The sequence below is a fragment of the Anolis carolinensis genome, unplaced genomic scaffold (genome assembly GCF_035594765.1).
Source record: "Anolis carolinensis isolate JA03-04 unplaced genomic scaffold, rAnoCar3.1.pri scaffold_20, whole genome shotgun sequence".
NCBI classification, from domain to species: domain Eukaryota; kingdom Metazoa; phylum Chordata; class Lepidosauria; order Squamata; family Dactyloidae; genus Anolis; species Anolis carolinensis.
Window position 1 is genome coordinate 1,684,087 of NW_026943830.1, and position 24,460 is coordinate 1,708,546.

Sequence of the window (24,460 nt, forward strand, 5' to 3'; positions counted from 1 at the left end):
TCCAGCCCTCCAACTGTCTGAGGAACCGTGAACTGGCCCCCTGTTTAACAAGTTTGGGGATCCCTGCTCTAGATATTTGGTTTCATTGTTACTATTCTCTTTTTAAATTTATGTTCCACTCAAATGTATCATCCTGTGACTTGAGCCCACTGGATCTAGTCCTGCCATCTAGGCCACTGGCGAATAAGCCGTCGTCTGCTGTGTGACAGTCCTTGTGTATTTTGAGAGTGCCATCATGTCACCTTGGTCTTCATACTGCCATGGTCAGTTCTCCCAACCTTTGCAGTTAGAGCTGTGTCTTTCACACCACTGATCATCTTTGCTATTCTCCTCTGAATCTATTAAGGTTTCCCTACCTCCTTCTTGAAGTGTGACACCCAGAATTGGGCACAGTTCACCAGATAAGATCTGACTAACTTGGAATAATGCAGAACTATAACTTCTTGTGACTTGGAAAATATGATGGCATTAAAATCAGCATAACAACATCAACTCATTGTTCAGTTGTGGTTGAGTGTAGCCCCGAGATCCTTGTCACAAATACAGCTATCAATTATCATATTACCCTGTTTCCCCTAAAATAAGACATGACCAGAAAATAAGACCTAGTAGAGGTTTTGCTGAATTGCTAAATATAAGGCCTCCCCCTAAAGTAAGACCTAGCAAAGTTTTTGTTTGGAAGCATGCCCACCGAACAGAACACCAAAGCATGCAGGATCGGTAAATGTACGTACCATAAAGTGTTGTACATGGAAATATTGGTAGTAACAAGAAATTCTTGATAGGATTCACAGTTTGTCTGGTTATGCTGGTTTATGATGACAACTACTATACAGTATATAATAAATGTTCATTTTTTTGTTCAACAATAAATGTGAATTCTTCTTCATGGAAAAATAAGACATCTCCTGAAAATAAGACCTAGAGCATCTTTGGGAGCAAAAATTAATAAAAGACACTGTCTTATTTTCGGGGAAACACGGTAATAGACTCAGTGCAGGCACAATAGCCTGTTATTTGTAGCTAAACCTGAAATAGGCAGTGTGGTGGGAATAATATATATGAATGCTGGTTCTATCCTTTTGTGTTTACAAGCTGAACAGTTCTTGCTTGATACTATAGTGGAGTACTTTAAGCTGAAGAGCCATGAGTAGAAAAAGCAAATGTCTCTTAGGGATTTTGTAGCACATAACCTCACAGTAGCAATATTGTGAAAAAGGGCTTCCTTCTCAGGCCCCTTACACATCTGTATAAAATCCGGAATGAACTGGATTATCTGGCAGTGTGGACTTAGATATTCCAATTCAAAGCAGATGTTTTGGATTATCTGCCTTGATTTCTGGGTTATATGGCTGTGTGGAAGGGCCTTCGATGGCTGCCTCTGGAAACCACGAGGCTCAGGAGATTAGATTGCACCCCCCTTCCTCATTATTTCTGGCCCCTTCCACGCAGCTGAATAAAATCCCACATTTTCTGCTTTGAAATGGAATATATGACAGTGTGGACTTAGATAACCCAGTCAAAGCAGATATTGTAGGATTTTCTGCCTTGATATTCTGGGATATAGGGCTGTGTGGAAGAGCCCTATTTTTCATATGGCAAAACCTTTTTAGTCATCTGATAAACTTTAGATCACTATTTTTGAAGAAAGGGCTCTGAATAGGATCCTGTGCTCCTTTAATGGAACTATTTTAAAAATCCTTTTTATATTTAATTTTATGTTTTAATTTTTGGAAGGATATTGTCAGTTTTATTAACATACTTTTCCATTGTTACGCTTTTGTATGCCATAGCTATTGCTGCATTTATTTATTTATTTTAATTTGTAAGTCTTCTTGAGCCAAAGTTTTTGGGAAAAGGCAAGATATAAATACCCTAATGATAGGAAGCATAGTGTTATAGTATTGAGAACAAAACCTGAACTTGTACTATATTCATGTGTTACTGCCCTTTCCAGCAAGAAGGCAGCCAGACTAATAACAGGAGCGGCTTACAGGGAGCGTACTACTCCCATGCTGAGCCAGCTCCACTGGCTGCCGATATGCTACCGAGCCCAATTCAAAGTGCTGGTTTTGACCTACAAAGCCCTAAATGGTTCTGGCCCATCTTACCTGTCCGAACGTATTTCCCCCCATGAGCCTTCTAGAACTCTTAGATCATCGGGGGAGGCCTTGCTCTCGGTCCCACCAGCCTCGCAGGTAAGGCTGGTGGGAACGAGGGACAGGGCCTTCTCGGTGGTGGCTCCTCGGCTGTGGAACACCCTCCCCAGCAACATACGGCAGATACCAACTCTCCTAGGCTTCAGGAAAGCCTTAAAGACATGGCTGTGCACACAAGCTTTTAATGAATAAGAACATGGACTTTACATGACCTGTACGAAGACTTGAGGATTCTGGATGAATGGATTTTAATCTTGGACATTCTTAAAATTTAATATAATGTGATTTTATTTTGTAATGGTACCTGTTTTATATGAACTGTTGTTTTGTAGATTGTTTTATATGAATTGTTGTTTTTACATTGTTTTTAGGCATTGAATTTTTGCCTATTTACTGTAAGCCGCTTTGAGTCTCCTCGGAGAGAAAGGCGGGGTAAAAGTGATGTAAATAAATAAATAAATAAATAAATAAATGAATTCTGCCCAGAGACTTTAAGGCAAAGATGGGGATGATTGTGGAACATGTTCCCTGGGGTTGTTTTGAAGTCCTGCAAGGACTTCAGCTCCCCCATTTTGATCCCCTGTTCCTTGAAGAAGTTATAATGGGAAATATAGGGATATTTTGTCTCCCCATAAACCTCTTCTGGTCCTAAAACAGTCCAGAGAGAGCCCAAAGCATGGTGAATTTGTGTCCTCGTCAGGGGGGATTTGCAGACAAAATATGTTTCAAATTTTCTTTAAAAGGATGAGGTAGTACATCCAGACCTTCAAGATCCCTGGAGAACCTTGTAACCTCTAAGAGCTGGTTAGTTGCTCACCCCTGCTTTAAGGACTTTTTACTTGACAATTTTTAGAGGCATGTTCTCTAGATGATATGTCAGACATATTGATTCAATCAAGCAGAAACATTCAAGTCAGCTAGAGACAATGGTAACCCTGTGATTGGCCCAAACAATGTAAATGGGTTAACAGAAGCGGGACACAATCCAGATGCAGCGTGCCTCCTGATATAAAGGGAAGATAAGTGCAGCAAGTTGCCATCTTTGTGAACACTTCCATTACCTATGTTCACATAACAGCAGTTCCCATGTTGCTGCTGCTGCTCTTGTTGCTGCATTATAATAATGAACTGTTGTATCTGAAACTTAAAAATCCCATGTCTAAAAATGTCACAGTGTTTCTCCTACCTTTCCAGGACATTTCAAAAAGCAATTTGATGAGCTCTGATTTTTTTCTCCTTCTCCCATATCTGTCTATCTACTGCTCTTTTTTGTTAGATACTCCATCTCAGCGAGTTCAGTTTATCCTTGGCATGGAGGAAGACGAGGAGCATGTCCCCCATGACTTGTTCACAGAGATGGATGAAATTTGTGTGAAAGAGGGTGAGGAATCAGAGTGGAAGGAAACAGCAAGGTAAAGCAAAGGGCAGTTATTGTTTGCTACCTGCCTATGCAGTCAGTTCAGCTCCATAGGACTAAGCCAGAAACACAATGTAAGCACAGAGAGAAAAACCCTAAAAGAAGGAGGCAACTTCCCTGCTGCTGTGACAGCAGAAACCCAATTGGCCAGACTACTTGCTGAATGCTAATACTGGGCAGATCAATACTACGTTAACATCTGCCTGAACTATTGCTGTAGTAACCTTTCTATACATGTATAGTATAAGAATCAGAAGAAGGAGTATTGCAAGCTTTTGATTCTGTTCTGGACAGGTTTTTGCAGACTTAGACTCTGTTTGGAATTCTTCCCTATCATTTCAGATATTGTAGTTTTACCAGTAACAAGATCTGGTGGGGGCTTCTGATTCCCAAATATTTCCCAGTGTTGTTGTCTATTCTGACCATGACCAAAATCCCCTAATGCCATTGCACTGTGAGAATCTAGAGGTGTTCCCTACATTGGGAAAAGTTTCCAGACTTGCATCAGTACTTTCTGGAGTCCGTTCAGATTCAGTTTTTGGAATGACTGAAGCAAAGTCCTATTAAACCGCAGCCAGACTCCATATTAAGTGGATCACAGAGGCATCTCTGGTCCAGAGGTGCATTTAATGCACTTACAAGCCATTCAAAATACATGAGTAAATAAATCTATCTTCAGCAGGAACATATCTTTTGCCAAGCTGACACATAGCAAGTTACAGTATGTTCATGGTGGCCTTGCTTAGTTGCTTGATGATGCCATCTCCTGGTGAAAGAAATGTTGTCTCTTCTATCACTTTCATTTTTTAAAAATGAACAGACAGAAAGATTGAGATTAAGTTAGTTACTGTTGGGGCTGTATATCTCTGCATGTAATGATGGGAAAAATCATTTTATTATTTCCTTTAGGTGAGAGATCTTGTGCATTGGTGAGAGGTGCAGTTTACAAATATTCTTCACATTATCGACAAAACATGTTAGTAATCTTGAGGAAATTCAGCCCAACTTAAATACTATCAGTGTTCCCTTACTTTCATCCGAGGAATAAAACCCAGAGAAACTGTGGGACATATTTTTATTAATGCAAATCCCCAGTACTATTAAGGTCTTTGGAAGTATTCTGGAAAAGTATGTCTTGATGATTGGCAGTGTCAAGGTCATTCCACAAGAGCATTTTTCTGGTTTGATGTGAGTTCATTTCACTGTGGCATTCTTTGCAGGTGGCTGAAGTTTGAAGAAGATGTGGAGCATGGTGGAGAGCGCTGGAGTAAACCCTACGTGGCCACTCTCTCATTGCATAGCCTTTTCGAGCTGAGGAGCTGTATCATCAATGGGATCGTCCTTCTGGATATGTGTGCAAACACCATAGAAGACATTGCAGGTGCCGGTTTTTGATAGTTTCAGTAAATGGTGGGGAGGAGAAATGATAGTTGAAAATCTTTGGTGCTCCAAGCTAGAAATCCAAGTGTATCTCCTGCCTGAGCACCAGAGGGTTTTTCTTTTTCTTTTCTTTTCTTTTTTTTTTTTTTTTGGGGGGGGGGGGTTATAATTTGTCCACACTCACGCCTTGGCCACTAATGTATCGTTCACAGAAGAAAGTGCTGTGAAACATCCACACCTAAATTGGTTACTGAATTGTTGCGAGAAAAAGGGGCCATTATCAAATTATTTTCAGTGTGGGGGGAAAAACTCATTTTCAATGGTACTGAAATGTGGTAATGCCTGGAGGACAATGACATCATGGACCATAATAAAGAAATATTGATTGATGTGAAATGAATAGATCAGGTATAAGTCAACAAAACATGAATCTTCTAGAGACTATATGAAAATTTCTTCCAGAATAGCTCCTTGGGGAATTTTTCAACAACGTTGACTTTTTGATGGCAAAACTTGTATGTATGATTTTTTTCAACATGGCTGGTTAGGTGGCGAGGCAGATTAATCCGATTTTCCATTTTTTTTCCATTTTGCTCTTCAGACACGCTCAGTAAATGATTATGGAGGCAGCCATTTACTTTCGTTGTTTTATACAAGTAGGAACAGCTAAAGTAGGATAATCCTTCCAAGTTTTATTGCATGGTGTACTGCAAAGCCAATCTGACTCCACTCTGAAAGTCTGTCTTTCTCTAGCTCTCCTTTCCCATCTTTCCAATGCTAATGCTGCAAAAACAAAAAAAAAGTCATATACACAGAAGCAAAAAAAAAAAAAAAAGCCAAACATCCTTTTAGCTAGACATGTTGGTCTCCTGTGAAAGGATGTAGTAAGAAGAAGCTTCTTTATAAGAAGCTTTGTTAACTGAGGTCATTCTATATTTAGCAGAAATAAGAGATGGTGGTTCTTTTAAAGCAAATGTTTTGCAAATATTTATTGGAGTTTTTTTAAATTACTATAGAAGATGGCTGTCACTTTTCACAGTCTTAAGAGACTTGTTACAAGGATCAGTGAAGTATTGATGGACCCTTAGCAATGTGGAAGGCAGTAATTTGGAGTGATGCAACACAAGCTAGTTAGATTTTAGGAAAACCAATAAGCAGATAATGTTGGGGAAATTGTCCTTCATTGTTAATTTGGTAACATTTGGTACTTTGCAAGTTACATTTTGCCTTAGTCTGCAACATAGACTGGCTTCTTATCACACAGAAATAAATTTGAAATGGACCATTCATTTCCACAGATAGTTGCTCTTTTTCTTGAATAATGGGATGCTTTGGCAGAGATAAAGAGGGTTTCATTTCCCCCCTTCTAAGAAAGTAGCTTTGTAGAAATAGGCTTTTGATTTGCAAGATCCCATTTAAGAGTTTTGCTATCTCATGATGTCAGCTTCTTAGCACATTTCCTTTCCGCAAGAGTTGCCAACAGTAGTCAATTAGGCAAGGTATTCCAGTGAAACATTGTGTTGCTGATTGCTTATAATTTTATTAGATGTGCAGAGAAATAAAAGCGACTCAAATTGCGGAAGTGAACTGCATTATCTAAAATGGAGTGGCAGATGCATTATTTAGGCAGTGATTTAGTATTTCAGCAAGGTATATTAACGGGAAGAAAACTCTCAGTTTGAAATGATAGAGAAATTGACTCTGCAGCATTCTTCTACAATACAAACCTGTTCTGGTGCTGATATCCCTCGACTTTCAATACCATTATATTAGGCTTTCGAATTCTCCTAAAATATAGCATCAGGATTTAAAGCATGTAGAGATAGATTCAGCACCTTGGATAGCTCGTTCATAGTCTAAATTTTAGACAAACTGTCCAGATTCCAGACCTCCTAGAAAACGCAGTGGAGTTTCAAGGCAGGAAAAGTAGACGGAGGAGGCAAAATAATGGTTTACCCCAAAGCAGCGTTCTTGCACTGATCTTGTTTAACATCTTTACTAACAATCAGCCACGGCCAGCACTCACAAAGAGCTTTATATATGCTGATGACCTTGGCCTTACAACACAAGCAAAAGACTTTGAAACAGTCAAAAATCAACTTATTAATGTCCTGAAAGATCTCTTCAGCTACTACAAAGATAACTACCTGAAGCTTAACCCTGCCAAGATACAAGTGTGTGCTTTCTACCTATGTAACCGTGAAGCCAACAAGAAATTGAAAGTTACCTGGAAAGGCCAAGAGCTCGAACAGTATTCCAATCCTAAATATCCCGGTGTCATCTTAGATTGAACACTAACATTTAGGAAACACTGTATGAACACCAAGCACAAAGTAGCTGCACGCAATAACATCCTGCAGAAATTTACTAATAGCATGGGGCGCAGACCCAAAATTAAAAGCATCAGCCCTGGCCTTGTCTTACTCAACTGCTGAGTATGTCTGTCCTGTCTGGTACAAGTCTGTCCACGCAAAGCAGGTGAATATAGCACTGAACAAAACATGTAGAATAATCGTAGGACATCTCAAACTCACACCTATTGATAGATTCTAGAAGCTAGCTGGCATTGCCCCCCCCCCCCCCCCCCGATGTGTGACGGGAAGTTGCTGCTAGCTGGGAGAGAAATTATTATTATTATTATTTATTTACAGTATTTATATTCTGCCCTTCTCACCCCGAAGGGGACTCAGGGCGGATTACAATGAACACATATATGGCAAACATTCAATGCTAACAGACAAACAACATACATTAGACAGACTCAGAGGCATTTTTAACATTTTTCCAGCTTCATGATTCCGACCACAGGGGGAGCTGTTGCTTCACTGTCCAGTAGTGGCTGTACTTCCTCATTCCTTTCCTCGTGCTTTGCTGGCAGTTTTATGGTGTTGTAAATTAGCCTCCCACATAAAGCGTCCCTAAATTTCCCTAATTGACAGATGCAACTGTCTTTCGGGGCTGAAATAAGGTTGAACACTGTGAAAGCCATGCACTGCATGGCTATCAGCCTCCTCCCAGTAGACTGAAATCAAGGAAAAGCTTCATGAGAACCACCACTTCACTTAATGTTTCCCCAACAACAGCAAGAGTATCCATTTGGACAGCTAAACCAGGAAATCCAAACTGGATGTCCCCCATGAGGGTCTGCCTTCAGGGGCAAACCAAGAATGGGCAACTTGGAAGTCCCTGAACAGACTCAGAAGTGGAGTTGGAAGATCAAAAGACAACCTGGCAAAATGGCACTACCTAGAAGAATCTTCCATCTTGTGTGACTGTTGAGCATAACAAACAACTCCATATCTGTATGCTTTCCCACAATGCCTTGCCTCATGCACAGAGGAAGAATTGTTTAAAGCCACAGACAATGTGGTTGCTGTTGCCCATTTTTGGTCAAAAATTATTTAGCTGCTTGTGCTATCTCTATTTTATCAGTTTTATACCTATTTATACATAAAAAGTCTAAAAGCTTAACTGGAGCAGACTCACAATCCAACTGACATGAAATTCACAAGCCACCATTGCACTTATGTGGTGGCTGCTTAAGAGAATTCAAATTGTTTACTCCCAGCCGTAAGGTAAGCTTAGCATTACTGCTCCCTACTGTTTAACCTTCAGAAGGAGCATTTCTCAATTCTGACCCTAGTGATAACTTCGATAAGCTAACTTTTTGGACATGTTCAAGGAAATGTAGCCCCAAAAGGGTTTCAGTCTCCAGAAGAAGCCCTCAGCAACTTATCCAAGGATGCAGTCTTTCAAACACAATCTATCCCCTTCCTGTGTTAATAGTTAGGATCTTAGCAGGTGGAAGAGAGAAATTTAAATCTTTTGTCCTTTATCACAGTTCATTCCTCCGAGGGCCCTTCCACAAAGCCATATAATCCAGAATATCAAGGCAGAAAATCCCACAATATCTGGGTTATCTGAGTCCACACTGCCATATATCCCAGTTCAAAGCCGATTTTGTAGGTTTTTCTGCCTTGATAAAGGTAAAGGTAAAGCTTTCCCATTACATTGTCTAATCGTGTCCAACTCTGGGGGTTGGTGCTCATCACAAGGTTCAGCCAGGGATGGTGTTTCATTTACATTGTACCTGAGTAACTCAACTGTTCACCCTTGCAGATATGATTCTAGATCAACAAGAAACTTCAAGTGAGTTTGATGAAGCCACTCGTAAAAAAGTCTGGGATATTCTCCTGAAAAACCATCATCATCAGAACGAGAAGAAGAAAGGCAGCATCCTCCCTATTGTCCGCTCTTTTGCTGATGTTGCCCAGAAAAAAGCTGAACCTCAGCCATCGGAAAAGCCAGGTGAAAATCTTTGGGCTTTGTTTCTTGTAAACTTGTAAGCATTAGTTCAAAATCCTCTGGCTATCTCTAGCCACAGAGTAAGGACATCTTGGTTAGGAGCAAAAGCAAACAAAACCCATAGAGGCAACTTACCAAGCCCTTCAGCTTTCCTATTATGTGAAGTGCGATTCTCCAATCACCATCTGTAGAGCCCTTTTTCACATCCAGGAGAAATGAGTTAAAATTGTGATGCCTTGTAAAATCTGGAACCATATGCAGGAGAATTGTGTGAAAAATGAAGGGTTAGAGGTGAGGTTGCACACAATGAATTTCTCCTCTTTCATGTACTTGGTGGAAAACCTGGAACATTTGGTTAAGCCTGCAGCCGAAGTGGTGCTATTGCCACTTTATCATTGCTACCATCCCTATTTCTCTCACATCTGTATAAAATCTAGATTATATGCTTGAAATGAATTACCTGGCAGTGTAGACTCAGATAATCTAGTTAAAAGCAGATAATGTGGATTATCTGCCTTGATATTCTGAATTATATGACAGTGTAGAAGGGCCCTTAGGGAAGACAGAAGGTGTGTAAGTGAATTCAGTGAAGAGCAAGACTGGCTGTACGAAACAGCTCATGTTGCTCTCCAGTGAATCAGTCTAGTCCCAAATATTTGATGGTTAGGAGTCCTTCCTCAGAACTAGGTGTGAGGACAAAATGTCTTTGTATCTCACTAGGCTTTTCAGCTCTCTGCATAGTTGGATTGCCTCCTGTTTTGAAATAGGCATGCTGGCAGCCAAATTAGACTTTTCAGATTTTATTTCAGCTGTGTGTGTGTAGATTTAGGGAAGAACATTGCCAGGTTGACAGAGATGCTTCCAAGAAGGCTCTTAGCCTTAATTCTTTTATAGCTGGAGTGGCCTGTTTCCCATGAAACATCAATTAGCTAAAGACAGTAGCAGTTTTGATGAGGTGACAAATCTATAGCCTCGTTGTCGCAAAATATATTGTGAGGTTTTTGCATTACTTTAAGCACTACAAAAATATTGAATGCTTTAACAAGCCATATCAGGGAAATATAACCACCTTAGCTCATGTTAGGCATTTAAAGGTAAATGTAAAGGTTTGACATTAAGTCTAGTCATGTCTGACTCTGGGGGTTTGTACTCATCTCCATTTCTAAGCCAAAGAGCCAGCGTTGTTCGTAGATGCCTCCAAGGTCATGTGATCGGCATGACTGTACAGAGCGCGGTTACCTTCCTGCTAAAGCGGTACCTATTGATCTACTCACATTTGCATGTTTTCAAACTGCTAGGTTGGCAGAAGCTGAGGCTAACAGCAGAAGCTCATGCTGCTCCCCGGATTCAGACTTCCGACCTTTTGGTCAGCAAGTTCTGAAGCTTAGTGGTTTATTCCACTGCGCCACTGAGATCCCACTTTAGGCCTTTACATCCTCAAATTATCCAGATTATCTGGCCAATTGCATCTCCCATTATGAGCCCTTTATGGGCTCTGCAGTTGTCACATGGGGCCCTGCTCTTGGTCCCACCCTCTTCTCAAGTACAGCTGGTGGGAACAAGAGAAAGGGCCTTTTCTGTAGTTGCCACCCCCCCACCCAAATACTGTCTTTTAAAAAACAATTGAAGACCTTTGTATGCACACAGGCATATGGAGAGGAGAATATCTGATATACTTTGCACAAATTGATAAAGTGAAGTGGAATACGAATTTGGCTTTTAAAAAACCTTTTAATCTTTTGAACTCTAAACATTTAAAATCTGTTAAATGTGACATTGTCATAATGTGAACTTATTGGTCTGTGTTTAATTGTCTGAATGTCCTTGCTGCTTGTGTAGATGTATATTGGGTTTACCTTTTCACTTATGTTATTTTGTATTGTTATGCCGCACTGAATGCTTGCCTTTTTATTTGTTGTAAGCCGCCCTGAGTCCCCTCCGGGGAGATAGAGTGGGATAGGAATAAAGTTTTCATTCATTCATTCAAATTGTTGTATGTTTAACAGATTTTAAAATTCTAAAGATTAAATTAAAAGGTTTTTTAAAAGCCAAATCCATAGTCCACTTCATTTTATCAATTTGTGTAAAATATATCAGATATCCTCCTCTCCATATGTACATGTGTTTAATTTTGCACAGTCCTCCACTTTCATGGGACTGGGGTGCTGAATTTCCATGAAAGGAAGAAAAAAAATTCTTTTTGTTTTAGATGAGATGCCACCTCTCTAGAAATTTCTTGCTCATTGAGCATCACATATGGTAACTCATGGTGCATCTACACTGCAGAATTACTGCAGTTTGACACCATGGCTCAATGTTACAGAATCCTGCCATGATACCATGATACCATAGTATTGAGCCATGGCAATTAAAGTGGTATCAAACTGCCTTCATTCTATAGTGTATATGCATCCATAGTTAACCATTGAATTACAATGAAAAAGCTAGAGTTTCCTAGAGAGATTGTATTAACCAAATCTGCAAATAATCAAATCTGCAAAACGTCAAATCCCTAAAAGCCGGGGAGAGGGAGGGACAATACATATATATGTGACAAACACCACAAAAGATATGGGGTTATGTTGAAAATGACTATTTGTGTTTCTTTCATCCAAGATTCTGTGTTGTTTTCATCTCAGGGATGAACTTACTGACTCTCCCGCCTGCTTTAACTTCAACTTCCACCTCTTCAGACGTGAGAAATGGATTGACACATGAGACTACTCCAACTGACTTGAGCAAGGTACAGTAATGTTTAACTTATTCATTTCTGCATCATATTGTTTTTTTATACATTAAAATTAAGGATTAGGCTAATAACATATACAAATATAAAGTTAAGTTCAAAATGAAAATAAGAGCTTAATTAAAAGTAGAAGATAGTGTTTCTTCTTATGCCTGCAGTTCACATTGTTTCATGGTGGTTATCATATTTTCCCTTTAATCAACAAAACTGTTCCCTACATTACCAATCTTCAATGGCATAAAGATGTAAAAGTATGAGTGGGAATTACACAAGTCGCAGGGAGAATGGGACAAAAGAAGATGCTCAGGATATGGTTGCCATTGTAGTGTGCCCTAAAGAGAGACAGGGAGCAAAAAAGATGCATCACCTAAAAATGCTCGTAGATGAGAAAAAGTCAGATACACAGATCTGTGATGCTTTCCAGCTCCATTTTATGTTAACCTATCTGTTCTCAGAGCCCAAAGACCAAGCTTCCCTGCTACCTCCATTTTTGCCTCCCTTTCAGCAGTAATTAGAAATAAGATCAAATTAACGCAATGTTCAATCCATACTAAGTTAACTGCACATTGGTTCTATGAATCAATGTGAAAATGAATTGCAGATTGTCTCAATGATTTCAGTGGAAATTAACTCTGGATACAAACAATTACATATAATTACAGACTTAAAGTACAATTCTACACACATCTAATCAGAAATATATCCCACTATTTCTGGAATTTATATAGGTGGAAGTACAGAGGTCTCAGTGACATCTGCAGGGAGATAATCTCTGACAATGGACGAATATCCTGGCATCCACAGTCCCCCTCAGAGACCTTGTGGAAGTCATTGTTCTCTTGGGATGCATCTACACTGCAGAATTAATGTTTACTGATACGACTTTACCTGCCATGGCTCAATGCTTTGGAATCATGAGAATTGCAGTTTTACAAGGTTTTTATCTTTACTAAGAAAGACACGAGATTGGATCAGAAATCATTGCTGTTGGTCTATTAATACCAATAGTCCTCCACAGTCACCTACAGACTATCACCAAGACCCTACACTCAGCCACTAGTGATAGCCTGTGATGATGATGAACAATAATACCAAGCATAATGCTGAACATCAATTTGCCATGGGTAGTTGTGACAGAAATGGATCTCTGTACAGTCGTCTTGCCAAAAAAATGGTGGAAATTAGTAGGGGAAGAGTCTAGAGCAGTGGTTCCCAACCTGTGATCCATGGACCACCAGTGGATCCCAAGAACTAAAATATGGTCCATGGCCTCACTATTACTACACCGTTGCAATGAGAGTGACTGGTCTTGCGAAACCCTCTTATAGTGCCGAGGCAACAGGGATGTTAGGAGGGGAGAGGCTGATTACCCATAAACAGTGTGACAACAAACCTCCTGACTGCTGCTTCTCCTCCTCCCTCCCACTGAGAGGAGCTGTTCCATGTGGCACCTGGAGGCGGGAGTGCCTTGTTGTCCTCGTTTTTAGGCCTGTTCCTGGGGTTATCTGGAGTGCTGATTCAGAAAATTGGATTGGATAGACCATATCAGCTCTCCTGCTGCTCAGTCGTTTAGTCGTCTCCTACTCTTTGTGACCTCATGGACCAGTCCACGCCAAAGCTCCCTGTCAGCTGTCACCGCTCGCAGTTCCTTCAAGGTCAAGCCAGTCACTTCAAGGATACCGTCCATCCATCTTGCCCTTGGTCGGCCTCTCTTCCTTTTTCCTTCCATTTTCCCCAGCATCGTGATCTTTTCCAAGCTTTCCTGTCTCCTCATGATGTGGCCAAAATACTTCAGCTTTGCCTCTAATATCCTTCCCTTCAGTGAGCAGCCGGGCATTATTTCCTGGAGGATGGACTGGTTGGATCTTCTTGCAGTCCAAGGCACTCTCAGGATTTTCCTCCAGCACCAGAGTTCAAAAGCGTCTATCTTCCTTCGCTCAGCCTTCCTTATGATCCAGCTCTCGCATCCATATGGGGAATACCATTGCTTTGACTATGCGGACCTTCATTGCCAGTGTGATGTCTCTGCTCTTCACTATTTTGTCAAGGTTGGCCATTGCTCTCCTCCCAAGAAGTAAATGTCTTCTGATTTCCTGGCTGCAGTCTGCATCAGCTCTAGATGATAAAATATGGTTTTCTGTGAGCAAGCAGATGGTGACTACTGGATGGGATATGTTCTGTATCAGAAACTAAAGCTGATGTGGTATGTTCAATCCAATTTTCTGAATCAGCACCCCAAATAACCAAACTGAATTTAAAGTTGACCAAAACCTGATTCTTAACCCTTTTGGTACTAATGTTAGAGCGTGGTTCCTGGTCAAAGTGGTTCCTAGTAAAAAAGGATTGGGAACTACTGGTCTCGAGCAAGCTGTGAAAACAGGATGTATATTTTCTGGCGGTAAAAATAATAAGCCCTCTTTCATTTAAGTCCATACCTAGAAATTATGCTTTTTGGTGTTTTTTTTAATTAGGCAGAACTCCATTTTATGAAAAAGATCCCAGTTGGAGCTGAAGCCTCAAACGTTTTAGTAGGAGAAGTAGATTTTCTCACTCGGCCCCTTGTTGCCTTTGTGCGCTTATCACCAGCTGTACTTCTTCCGGGCATGACTGAAGTCCCACTCCCTACCAGGTAAGTGTTGCTGATGATGATAGTGGTTGTATGAACTAGACCATAGCTTCTTAAATTATCGACCCTGACGCCAAATGGGATTCTCTTAGCAAAAAGTGACAACAGTAAACTACTCATTTACACAAATTTCTGCAGAAAATGACTCCGGGTATGCCACAAAAAGGAAAATCAGCCTGTTTAGCAAGCCTTGCAAATGCTGACTTGTTATCAGTAAACAAGTGGAATAATGACCCATGGACTTGTGAAAGGGGCATCATATAGTGTCAGCAGGAGAAGTCTTTGCAATTCTTTAATCTAAAAGTGCCTTGTTTTCTTTATAATTGAAGACACAGTGAAAGAGAATACTGTAAGTAGAAGGAGGAGAGACTATGTAGATACACACACACACACACCTGTATATATGTATATATAGTACAAACTCTGTATATTTTGGATTACGGAACTGTAAAGAGTTCCTGGTTGGAATGAAGATAAAGTCTGTTGTTCGTTTAGTGTTTATACTCTAGAATTACTAAGATTATCAGCACTCATGTCCACTGTGTAGCCTGAAGTTTGATAAAATGTTTAAAGGCTAGAAAATGATCCAACAGTGTCCAAATGCTGAAGCCCATTGTATAATTAAAATTCTCTCTCACACAGTCTTTTTTTCTGTGTCTAGGTTCTTCTTTCTCCTACTTGGTCCAATAGGGAAAGGAAAGCAATACCATGAGATTGGGAGATCCATGGCTACTCTCATGACTGATGAGGTATGGTAAAATACTGAAGGTTATTTCTATTCTTTAAGTTGTTTGAATTGCAGAAATCTACAGGTAATCCCCACATCCTGAGACTTAAGCCATGCTAGAGAAATTTTAGAGCATGTGTGTCAAACTTAAGGACTGGTTGAATCAGGCCTACCATGTCATTTTATGTGGCCCTCCAGATATTGGACTCCCATATTCCTCATCATTAGACATTGTGACTAGAGCTGAGGGGAGTTGTGATACAATAAGATCTGGGAGGCTGAAGGTTACTCTGTTTAGTCAAGAGAGTGGAGCTTGAATGTAGATCCCAGACTTGTGGTTATGATATCTGGGAGCGCTTCCAGACAGTGCCAAAATCTGTGTTTTATAACTGAGTCAAAAATCCCAGGACCTGAAAGCAGGTCCACACAAAAACCTGTCAGTACCAGGGAGATAGTCTTCTGCCGTCCTCACATCTTCCTTCGAGGCAAATCAAAGTGGAGGGTGGACGGGACACATCCGGCAGAAGTTTTTTTAAAAATTCACTCCATTATGCACTGGAGTGTGCATATGAGGTCCAGCGCATAATGGAGGGAATTTAAAAAAACCTTCAGTTGGAATTCTCTCTTCACCCAATTCTTAATTTAATCTCTGTTTAAGATTATAAAGTGTAAAATAAAGCGTTTCAAAGAGTTCTAATTGCTCTCCATTTGTGCTTCCATTGAACCACCTGTGTGTCCATTTGACAGCCTGATCAGCTGTTTCGGGCTTTTCAAAAGCGGACCTGCACTGGAGCAATCTTCACAGGGTGGAGCGAAGGAAGGCACATGTTTTGCCTTACTTCAGGGATATACAGTCATGCAAAGGTGCACATTTTAAGGCAGAAATGGGTTTTAAGTGCACCTTATTAATATGTGCTTTTACGCTCTTAACTTGATTCCTCCTGCACTCAACCTCTCCCCTTTTAATGTGGTTCCTTCAGAGTACAAGGGCCCTGACTTTAAAATATCCTTTAATCTTTCCCCAACTTAAAGAACCACAAGTATTGTTAGATTGTAATTCCCATATTCTAAGATTTCATGACACATAATCAAAAGCTATGGGACTTGTTTTTCAATTTCATTTGGCAACCCAAATTGCCAAAAGCTAAAGAGTACCAACCACAATATTTAAAAATATGTAGTTGACCTTATGTATCCATAGATTTTTTCATCCCTGGATTCAACAGCTCATTGAAGGCAACCATAAGGCTGATGTGGCCCTTGATGAAAATGAGTTTCACACCTTTGTTTTAGATTAATAGATGGATTATCTGGCTACCAATATCATGGGAAAATAGGTTTTATTGTTGTGCGTCTTCAAATCATTTCTTTCTTATGGCAGACAAACTTATGACAAACCTATGACAGGGTTTTTGTGGGGCAAGATTTGCTCAGAGGCTGAGAGAGTGAAACTTGCCCAAGGTTTCCATCTGCACTCTGGCTTCCAGAGTCCTAATGCAATATTCAAACCTCTTCACCAAACTGCTTGTCTGCCTTCTTCATGTACACAGTCCCACAACAGTGACAGCTTTCTAAGAAACTATAGTATGTGCCTCATTTAGCTCTTGATTCAAAGATCATAACTAGTGCCATAGCAATTTTTCTAATACAAGGCCTAAATATTATGCTTGATATAGGTTTTCTGGTAAAAAACAGTTATTACATTTCCCTTTGCTTACTTCTGCTCCATGTCAGTAACCACTGCTGGCAATGCTGGTTAAACACAGAGCATGAAATTGTTATGACAGAGCTAAATATGCCTAGATGTTACAGGAGAGAAGCAGGGAGGATCTGTCATAGATGAGTCATTTCTGGCAGGAGTCCTGGGTTTTTAGTTCTGTCATTTCAAAATAGAAATTTTAATGATCATTTTAAACAGGCAAATGGCTACCTGTTTTTACATCCTGAGTAGCATTTTAAAAGTACCGATAATTCAAAAAGGAATCGGCCACACAGGTTAGTACAGGAAGAAGCAAGTTGAAAGATTTAAAATAATGAGAACAACAAGGGTGATAGAGGAGGTACCAGTATTCACATGGGGCAACTGCGCAAGTGCGGTGGGGTTGGCACTTTCTGTTTGTTGTGGCCCTTGGTTACTGTTTGTGGAAGGTTTGGAAAATAGTGGTGGGGAACAAGAGGGTGGGATTTGTAATGGACAATAAATATTTCCAGAGTAGTTTGAAGTATAGATTCAGGGGATTTATTCTTGGAAGCTGAACATGAAAGTTACTGAAAATATGCACAGAAACTATGCAAAAACTGTTGGATGCAGGCATAACACCAATAAATGCATTCAGTAATGGGGAGTTTCTTCTAAGCTAACACATATGCACGTATGCTCTTTTCAAAAATTTCCTTGTGTATGGAGATATACAGAACTTCACCTGTACTTGTAGTACCCATTTAGCCTATGAACTGCATTACTTAAAATAAATCAAAAACATTCTGGTATAACACATCTATGTTCCTATTTTGTGTCTTACTTTTCAGAACAAGTCTGTTAACAGATGGTAATCATTTGTTTAGGTTTTTTAAATGACTTTTTTGTTATTTCGTTGTTAAATATAATTAACTGATGTCTCTTCTTGGTCTTGTGAAAATAGATTTTCCATGATGTTGCTTACAAAGCCAAAGACCGTAGCGACCTGCTAGCTGGGTTTGATGAATTTCTAGACCAGGTGACAGTGCTACCGCCTGGAGAATGGGACCCATCAATTAGAATAGAGCCACCCAAAAACCTCCCTTCTCAGGTAAATCATGATATGGAAACTTTCAGAATATCAGGACTTTCAGAATAATGCTTTTCGGATCTGTGAGTCGTATGCTGGAGAACTTGTCCTCTAAGTTAGATGGGCAATGTAAACAACCTCGTAGTATATTATAATGTTTCCACCTATTGGTTCAGAGCCAGCCCAGCTGAAGATAGTTTGTTCAACTATTTTGTCATATTGAAATTGCAGGAAGGACTTTGTTCATGCTGAGTCTCTTGTTAAAACTGTCGCAACACTGACTGTGTATACATGATTTTTGCATTCCAGTTCTCTGGACATAGGTTTGTAGCAGATGTTATCAGAATTTTTGTGTCACTTGTAAGTTTTGGAGGATAGGCGGGGGAAATTACCAGATATGGGTTTCTTGTAGTTTCTTGCTTATTTCCATCTCATTCCATACAGTCTAGCTTTTATAGCATCAGGTGGAGTCATTTGATCTGCCAATTTTAAAGGAACTAGGAAGGCTACATAAAAAAATAAACACAATAGCAATTTTGGTCATAGAATCATAGACTCATAGAGTTGGAAGAGACCTCATGGGCCATCTAGTCCAAGTTCTTGCCATGCAGGAAAAGCACAATCAAAGCACCCCCAACAGATGGCCATCCAGCCTCTGTTTAAAAGTCTTCAAAGAAGGAGCTTCCACCACACTCTGAGACAGCGTCTCAGATGGCTCAGCTTCTGAAACAAAGATGAAGAGAAAGAGAGGCCCAGACCAAGGAGAACAAAGACAATACCCCCTTATTGCAACCACAAGCTGAGTCAAGAGACGAAGCAGCTTCAAGAAAAAGAGAAAGACAAATGGGGTGGAAGGAAGGTGCTAAGTTCATTGAACTACAAAGTGCTAAATCAACTCCCTTCCATGCAACAGTCTGATACAAAATTTCCCTGATTCTATTCACTCTCCTTGTGGAAGGCCTCCTATAAAGATTATGCCACCTTTTGTGTTTATTTCTGTGTATTTGTGTTAACTGATGCCCCATTTTTCATATAAACAAGTAAAAATTAATGATATTATTCCTTACGTTGACATTTTATTAGGAAAAGAGAAAGATGCCAGGACCACCAGGGGTCCCTAATGGAAGTGTTTGCCATGAGGAAACAGAAGATGACCGAGGGCCAGAGCTCCAGAGAACGGGAAGGTGAATTTCTATCCTATCTGCCTTTAAAGGCTTGTAGTAAAAGAAACTCTATAGTCATAACAGTAGAACTCAGAGTTGCCCAGGGACATGGATTGTGGATTCAGAAAGCCTCCTCTATGGTAAAGAGTCAGTAATGAATGTACATGAATATTTTCTGCTTCGAAGTATTAGCATCAGTGACCATTGCTAACTCTCAGGGGCATAGTGAGAAAGATAGTTACAGTAGAGTCTCACTTATCCAAGCCTCTGGATAATCCAAGCCATTTTTGTAGTCAATGTTTTCAATATATCATGATATTTTGGTGCTAAATTCGTAAATACAGTAATTACAACATAACATTACTGCGTATTGAACTGCTTTTTCTGTCAAATTTGTTGTAAAACATGATGTTTTGGTGCTTAATTTGTAAAATCATAACCTAATTTGATGTTTAATAGGCTTTTCCTTAATCCCTCCTTATTATCCAAGATATTCACTTATCCAAGCTTCTGCCGGCCCGTTTAGCTTGGATAAGTGAGACTCTACTGTATTAGTGTGTTGTTGAAGGCTTTCATGGCCTCACAACCTCTGAGGATGCCTGCCATAGATGTGGGCGAAATGTCAGGAGAGAATACTTCTAGAACATGGTCATACAGCCCGGAAAACATACAACAACCCATAGTTATTAGTCCTAAAGGGAAAAAGAATACAATAATTTGAAGATTTGAAAGAGGCACGTTCTCCTTAATTTACTTTTGCAAGCAGGCAATTTTATTTAAGCCAGCTTTTAATGCATAAGGAAGAGTCCTTTTTATTGAGCCTATTTAATGGATCTGTTACCTTTCGTATGCTCTTAATTGATTTTAAAATGTACCATGATATGTTTTAATTGATTTTTGAAAAATACTGATTTGTTTCCACATTTCTTTTATCAATTCTCTAATCCAGAAATGAAATGGCACATTGGCATGTGTTTTGGTTGTAATATGGCTGTCCCTTCTTTGCAGGCTCTTTGGTGGCCTGATCTTGGATGTGAAACGGAAAATTCCTTGGTATTGGAGCGACTTTAAAGATGGTTTGAGTTTCCAGTGCTTAGCCTCCTTCCTCTTCCTGTACTGTGCCAGCATGTCACCTGTGATTACCTTTGGGGGGTTGCTTGGAGAAGCAACAGACGGACAAATAGTAAGAAAGTCTCCAAACTGTTTTCATATGTTATTACTAATTCTCAGGTCAATGGCAATAAAAACAGTTACCTTACAAAAAAAAGCAGTAAGCATATAATATCACCACTCCTCTTGTACCTTTGATGTGTGTTTGCCATTTCTAATTCAAAGTCCCATGTACCATCATTCAGTTTATGGAGACAGTGACATGTATTTTCGAAATTTTGAGACTTATTGCCATTTGAGGAAATGTATCATTCCGATACACCACATATCTCTTCTTAATATATTTTAGAACAGAGAATAAGGCTACATTCCGAAGGGTGCTTACCTAGATTAATTCCCTCTGAACACATTGCAGCCACCCTTCCAGATTTATAGTCAGAGTGCTTAATCATTGGACTTGAAAAGAAAAATAGCATCTCTGCTGTGCTTATGAATAGATTGCTGCTCTTAATGTTCTTAGGCATGACAAATATGTATAAAAGGGGTGGGACTAACTAATCTAGGATAAAAAGGTTCTTGGGGCCATGTCTACACTGGTTGGTAGATTTGGAACCAGTTCGGAGCAGGCCACATATACTTTCATGTACCCACTGTGGATTCGTGTCTATGAGGTCCAGCTGGGCTGAGATTGCGTTGGGCCTTCTGGACCATCACCTCACCTTCTGTGTCACCATTGGAGCTCCTGGTTAGCCTCAGAGTTCTGTGCGAGGTCCTTGACATCAGCATAGGTGCCCACATGACCAGGAAGAAGGAGAGAGCCCATTTCCCCACTTTCTTCCTGGTCATGTGGACACCTCTGCTAATGTCAGTACAGGGCACTTGAGCTTTTCGGACAGTTGGGAGTGACTGGTGGCACAATTCACCCACTCTTCCCTGTGCTAATGAGTGGAGGGGAAGGGCGATGGCAGGGATGCCCTCTATGAGAAGTGAATTGCCTTTATCAGACCTCATCCAACTCTCCACACTGCCCTGAAGCTGTAGCATACTCTGGAGTTTCAAACAAACTCTGGGTTATCCCCAGAATTCTCCTGAATTAACCTGGTTTAACCTCTGATACTTACCAGATGTGGAGGAATGTCATTAAGACAACTGGGAGCCAGTTCAGGATTGGTTTGTGTTTTAATGCCCATGTAGATCAGCCCTGAGAAATACTTCACAGGGTTGGTCCAGCAGACATGAAAATGTGTTCCATGTAGCATTTGAAATTACTCCCTTCGACAGGGTGTTTTTATCCATAATAACACACATACTTATAAAATTATGTGAGAAAACACAACCATTCCTGCAGAGAGAAATGTAAAGTAGCTAGAAGGGGGAGGTCTGTCACAGATGTAGCAGCCCCTCTATTTTACGATACTTTTACCCCACCTTTCTCACCCTGAATGTGTAATTGCCATTTCTTTGGAATCTAGAGTTAATGTTGGTCAGACTCTTTGCTCTTGACTCAATCTGGCAATTCTTGTGATTTTTATCTCTGTTTTTCAACCTTCAGAGTGCAATAGAATCCTTGCTTGGAGCCTCATTGACTGGAGTGGTGTATTCACTCTTTGCTGGTCAGCCCCTCACCATCTTGGGAAGCACTGGGCCTGTGCTGGTCTTTGAGAAAATTTTGTTCACGTTTTGCAAGTAAGGCTGTGCTCTCTTTCACGATCAATAGACAGATTATTTTATTTATTGTATCAGAAGCAAACCGAGGGTACAGTTGTAATGCATTTAAAAACACAGAGTTAAAAACTTGGTATTATACTAAATGTCCTTTGACCAGTAGCTGGCCACTTGGAGTGCCTCTGGTGTTGCTATAAGAAGGTCTTCCATTGTGCATGTGGCAGGGCTCAGACTGCATTGTAATAGGTGGTCTGTGATTTACTCTTCTCCACACTCGCATGTGGCCCAATTTCTTGAAGTTGGCTCTGCATCTTGTGGTGCCAGAGCGCAGTCTGTTCAGTACCTTCCAAGTCGCCCAGTCTTCTGTGTGTCCAGGGGGGAGTCTCTCATTTGGTATCAGCCGTGGGTTGAAGTTCTGGGTTTTAGCCTGCCACTTTTGGACTCTCTCTTGCTGAGGTGTTCCTGCAAGTATCTCTGTAGATCTTAGAAAACTATCTCTTGATTTAAAACATTGGTGTGCTGGCTGATATCCGAACAGAGGATGTGCCGGAGGTTTCATTGCCTTAGTCCCTTCATTATTGGCTGCTACTTCCCAGCGGATGTCAGGTGGTGCAATACCGGCTAAACAGTATTCCTCCAGTGGTGTGGGGCATAGACATCCTGTGATAATGCGGTATATCTCATTAAGAGCCACTTCCACAGCACAAAGGCCAATATCTTCACTGTATCTGGTTGTGGTCCCCAGGTTGTGGCAGTCAGCTTTCAAATGATATTGTTTTTAGCACCCACTTTTTGCTTGATAGTTAAGCAGTGCTTCTTGTAAGTTAGAGCACGGTCCAGGGTAACTCCCAAGTATTTTGGTGTGCTGCAATGCTCAAGTGGGATTCCTTCCCAGGTAATCCTCAAGGCTCGAGATGCTTGTCTGTTTTTAAGATGAAAAGCACATGTCTGTGTTTTAGATGGGTTAGGAATCAGCTGGTTTTCCCTGTAATAGGCAGTAAGAGCACCTAAAGCTTCGGAGAGCTTCTGTTCAACATTTCAAAGCTCCCTGCTTGAGCGGTGATGGCACGATTGTCAGCATATATGAAATTCTCTGTCCCTTCAGACAATGGCTAATCATTTATATAAATGTTAAATACTGATGGAGCAAGCACGCTCCCCTGAGGCAGGCCATTCTTATGTTTTTGCCATCTGAATAGACAGATTAATATGATAGATAGCAAGAAGTGTGGTACAATGGGAAAAGCAGCAACAAACTTAATCGCAACTTGAGTCAGACGGGAGTGAGACGTTGGATTAATAGGTGGCATATAGGATTAAATAGCTTTTGTATCTCTATGACTTTGTGATTTTGCAGTCAGAACCAGATGTTTAATAATAATAATAATAATAATAATAATAATAATAATAATAATAATAAATTTATTCTTATATCCCTCCCCATCTCCCCGAGGGGACTCGGGGCGGCTCACAACAATAATAAAAACAGTGACACGTTGTAAAATCAAACATGAAAAGCAGTCATACAATCAATACATACATCACATGTTAAAAACAAGGAGATAAAACAGTTCTAGGCCGAAATAGAGGGCTTCTGTAGCTTCGTGGCAGAAGTACTCAGCAAGGTATCAATAATCATGGCAGAACACTCTCTAATTAAATTAAATGGGCAGACAAATCAACCCACAAAAATTAGTCCCAGATGTTTGTCCCATATTTCTATCTCCTTCCCTTTGTTTCCCCCCCCCCCCTCCCCGACGTGTCCCCTCTTCTACAGAGACTATGGCTTTTCTTATCTGTCCTTACGATCATGCATCGGCCTGTGGACTGCTTTCCTGTGCGTTGTGCTTGTGGCAACTGATGCCAGTTCCCTTGTCTGCTACATCACCCGGTTTACAGAAGAAGCTTTTGCCTCTTTGATCTGCCTCATTTTCATCGTCGAATCTTTAGAGAAATTGCTCAAACTGGGAAGGAAATACCCAGTTCACATGAACAGCGATCTTGACCAACTCACATTGTATAAGTAAGTGTTTTAAAATCAATTGTCAATTATTTTGGGAATGTCAGTTATGAGAAGTCTGATTATGTATGTTTAATTATGTTCCAATTGGCAGGGTTAGTTCCAATTAACCCTCTGTAATCCCAGTTTTTGGCTTGTTTTTAAAAATGTCCCCACTTTCCCCCTTTTTTCTCCTTTATCTTACTTCGGTTTCTGCAAACTTCAGTTCAAAGTGCAAAAGCAATTTGCACTCGGCCCAGCTAGGAGGAGAGGAGAGGTTGAATTTTGCCTTTCCCAGCCAAACTGGGCAAAAGCAAATTACTGCAACCTCCCCTTGCTTATTTCTCATTAATAAAAATTACCATCTTGACTGCACTTTGAAGTTGCTTGGCCAT

At 40.3% G+C, this 24,460-nt stretch overlaps 1 protein-coding gene across 5 annotated transcripts in view; it reads left to right on the forward strand.

The window, feature by feature from the left end:
• The window catches only part of slc4a8 (solute carrier family 4 member 8), a 129,098-nt gene that overhangs the window by 56,062 nt on the left and 48,576 nt on the right, over nt 1-24,460 (forward strand). For all 5 annotated transcript variants that reach the window (XM_062966430.1, XM_062966433.1, XM_062966434.1 and 2 more), the window contains exons 4-14: nt 3,436-3,571; nt 4,797-4,957; nt 9,076-9,264; nt 11,901-12,004; nt 14,479-14,636; nt 15,295-15,382; nt 18,003-18,149; nt 19,212-19,312; nt 20,300-20,474; nt 21,954-22,087; nt 23,844-24,089. In XM_062966430.1, the coding sequence (XP_062822500.1) occupies nt 3,436-3,571; nt 4,797-4,957; nt 9,076-9,264; nt 11,901-12,004; nt 14,479-14,636; nt 15,295-15,382; nt 18,003-18,149; nt 19,212-19,312; nt 20,300-20,474; nt 21,954-22,087; nt 23,844-24,089 (1,639 nt within the window). The remainder of the gene's footprint in view (nt 1-3,435; nt 3,572-4,796; nt 4,958-9,075; nt 9,265-11,900; nt 12,005-14,478; nt 14,637-15,294; nt 15,383-18,002; nt 18,150-19,211; nt 19,313-20,299; nt 20,475-21,953; nt 22,088-23,843; nt 24,090-24,460) is intronic.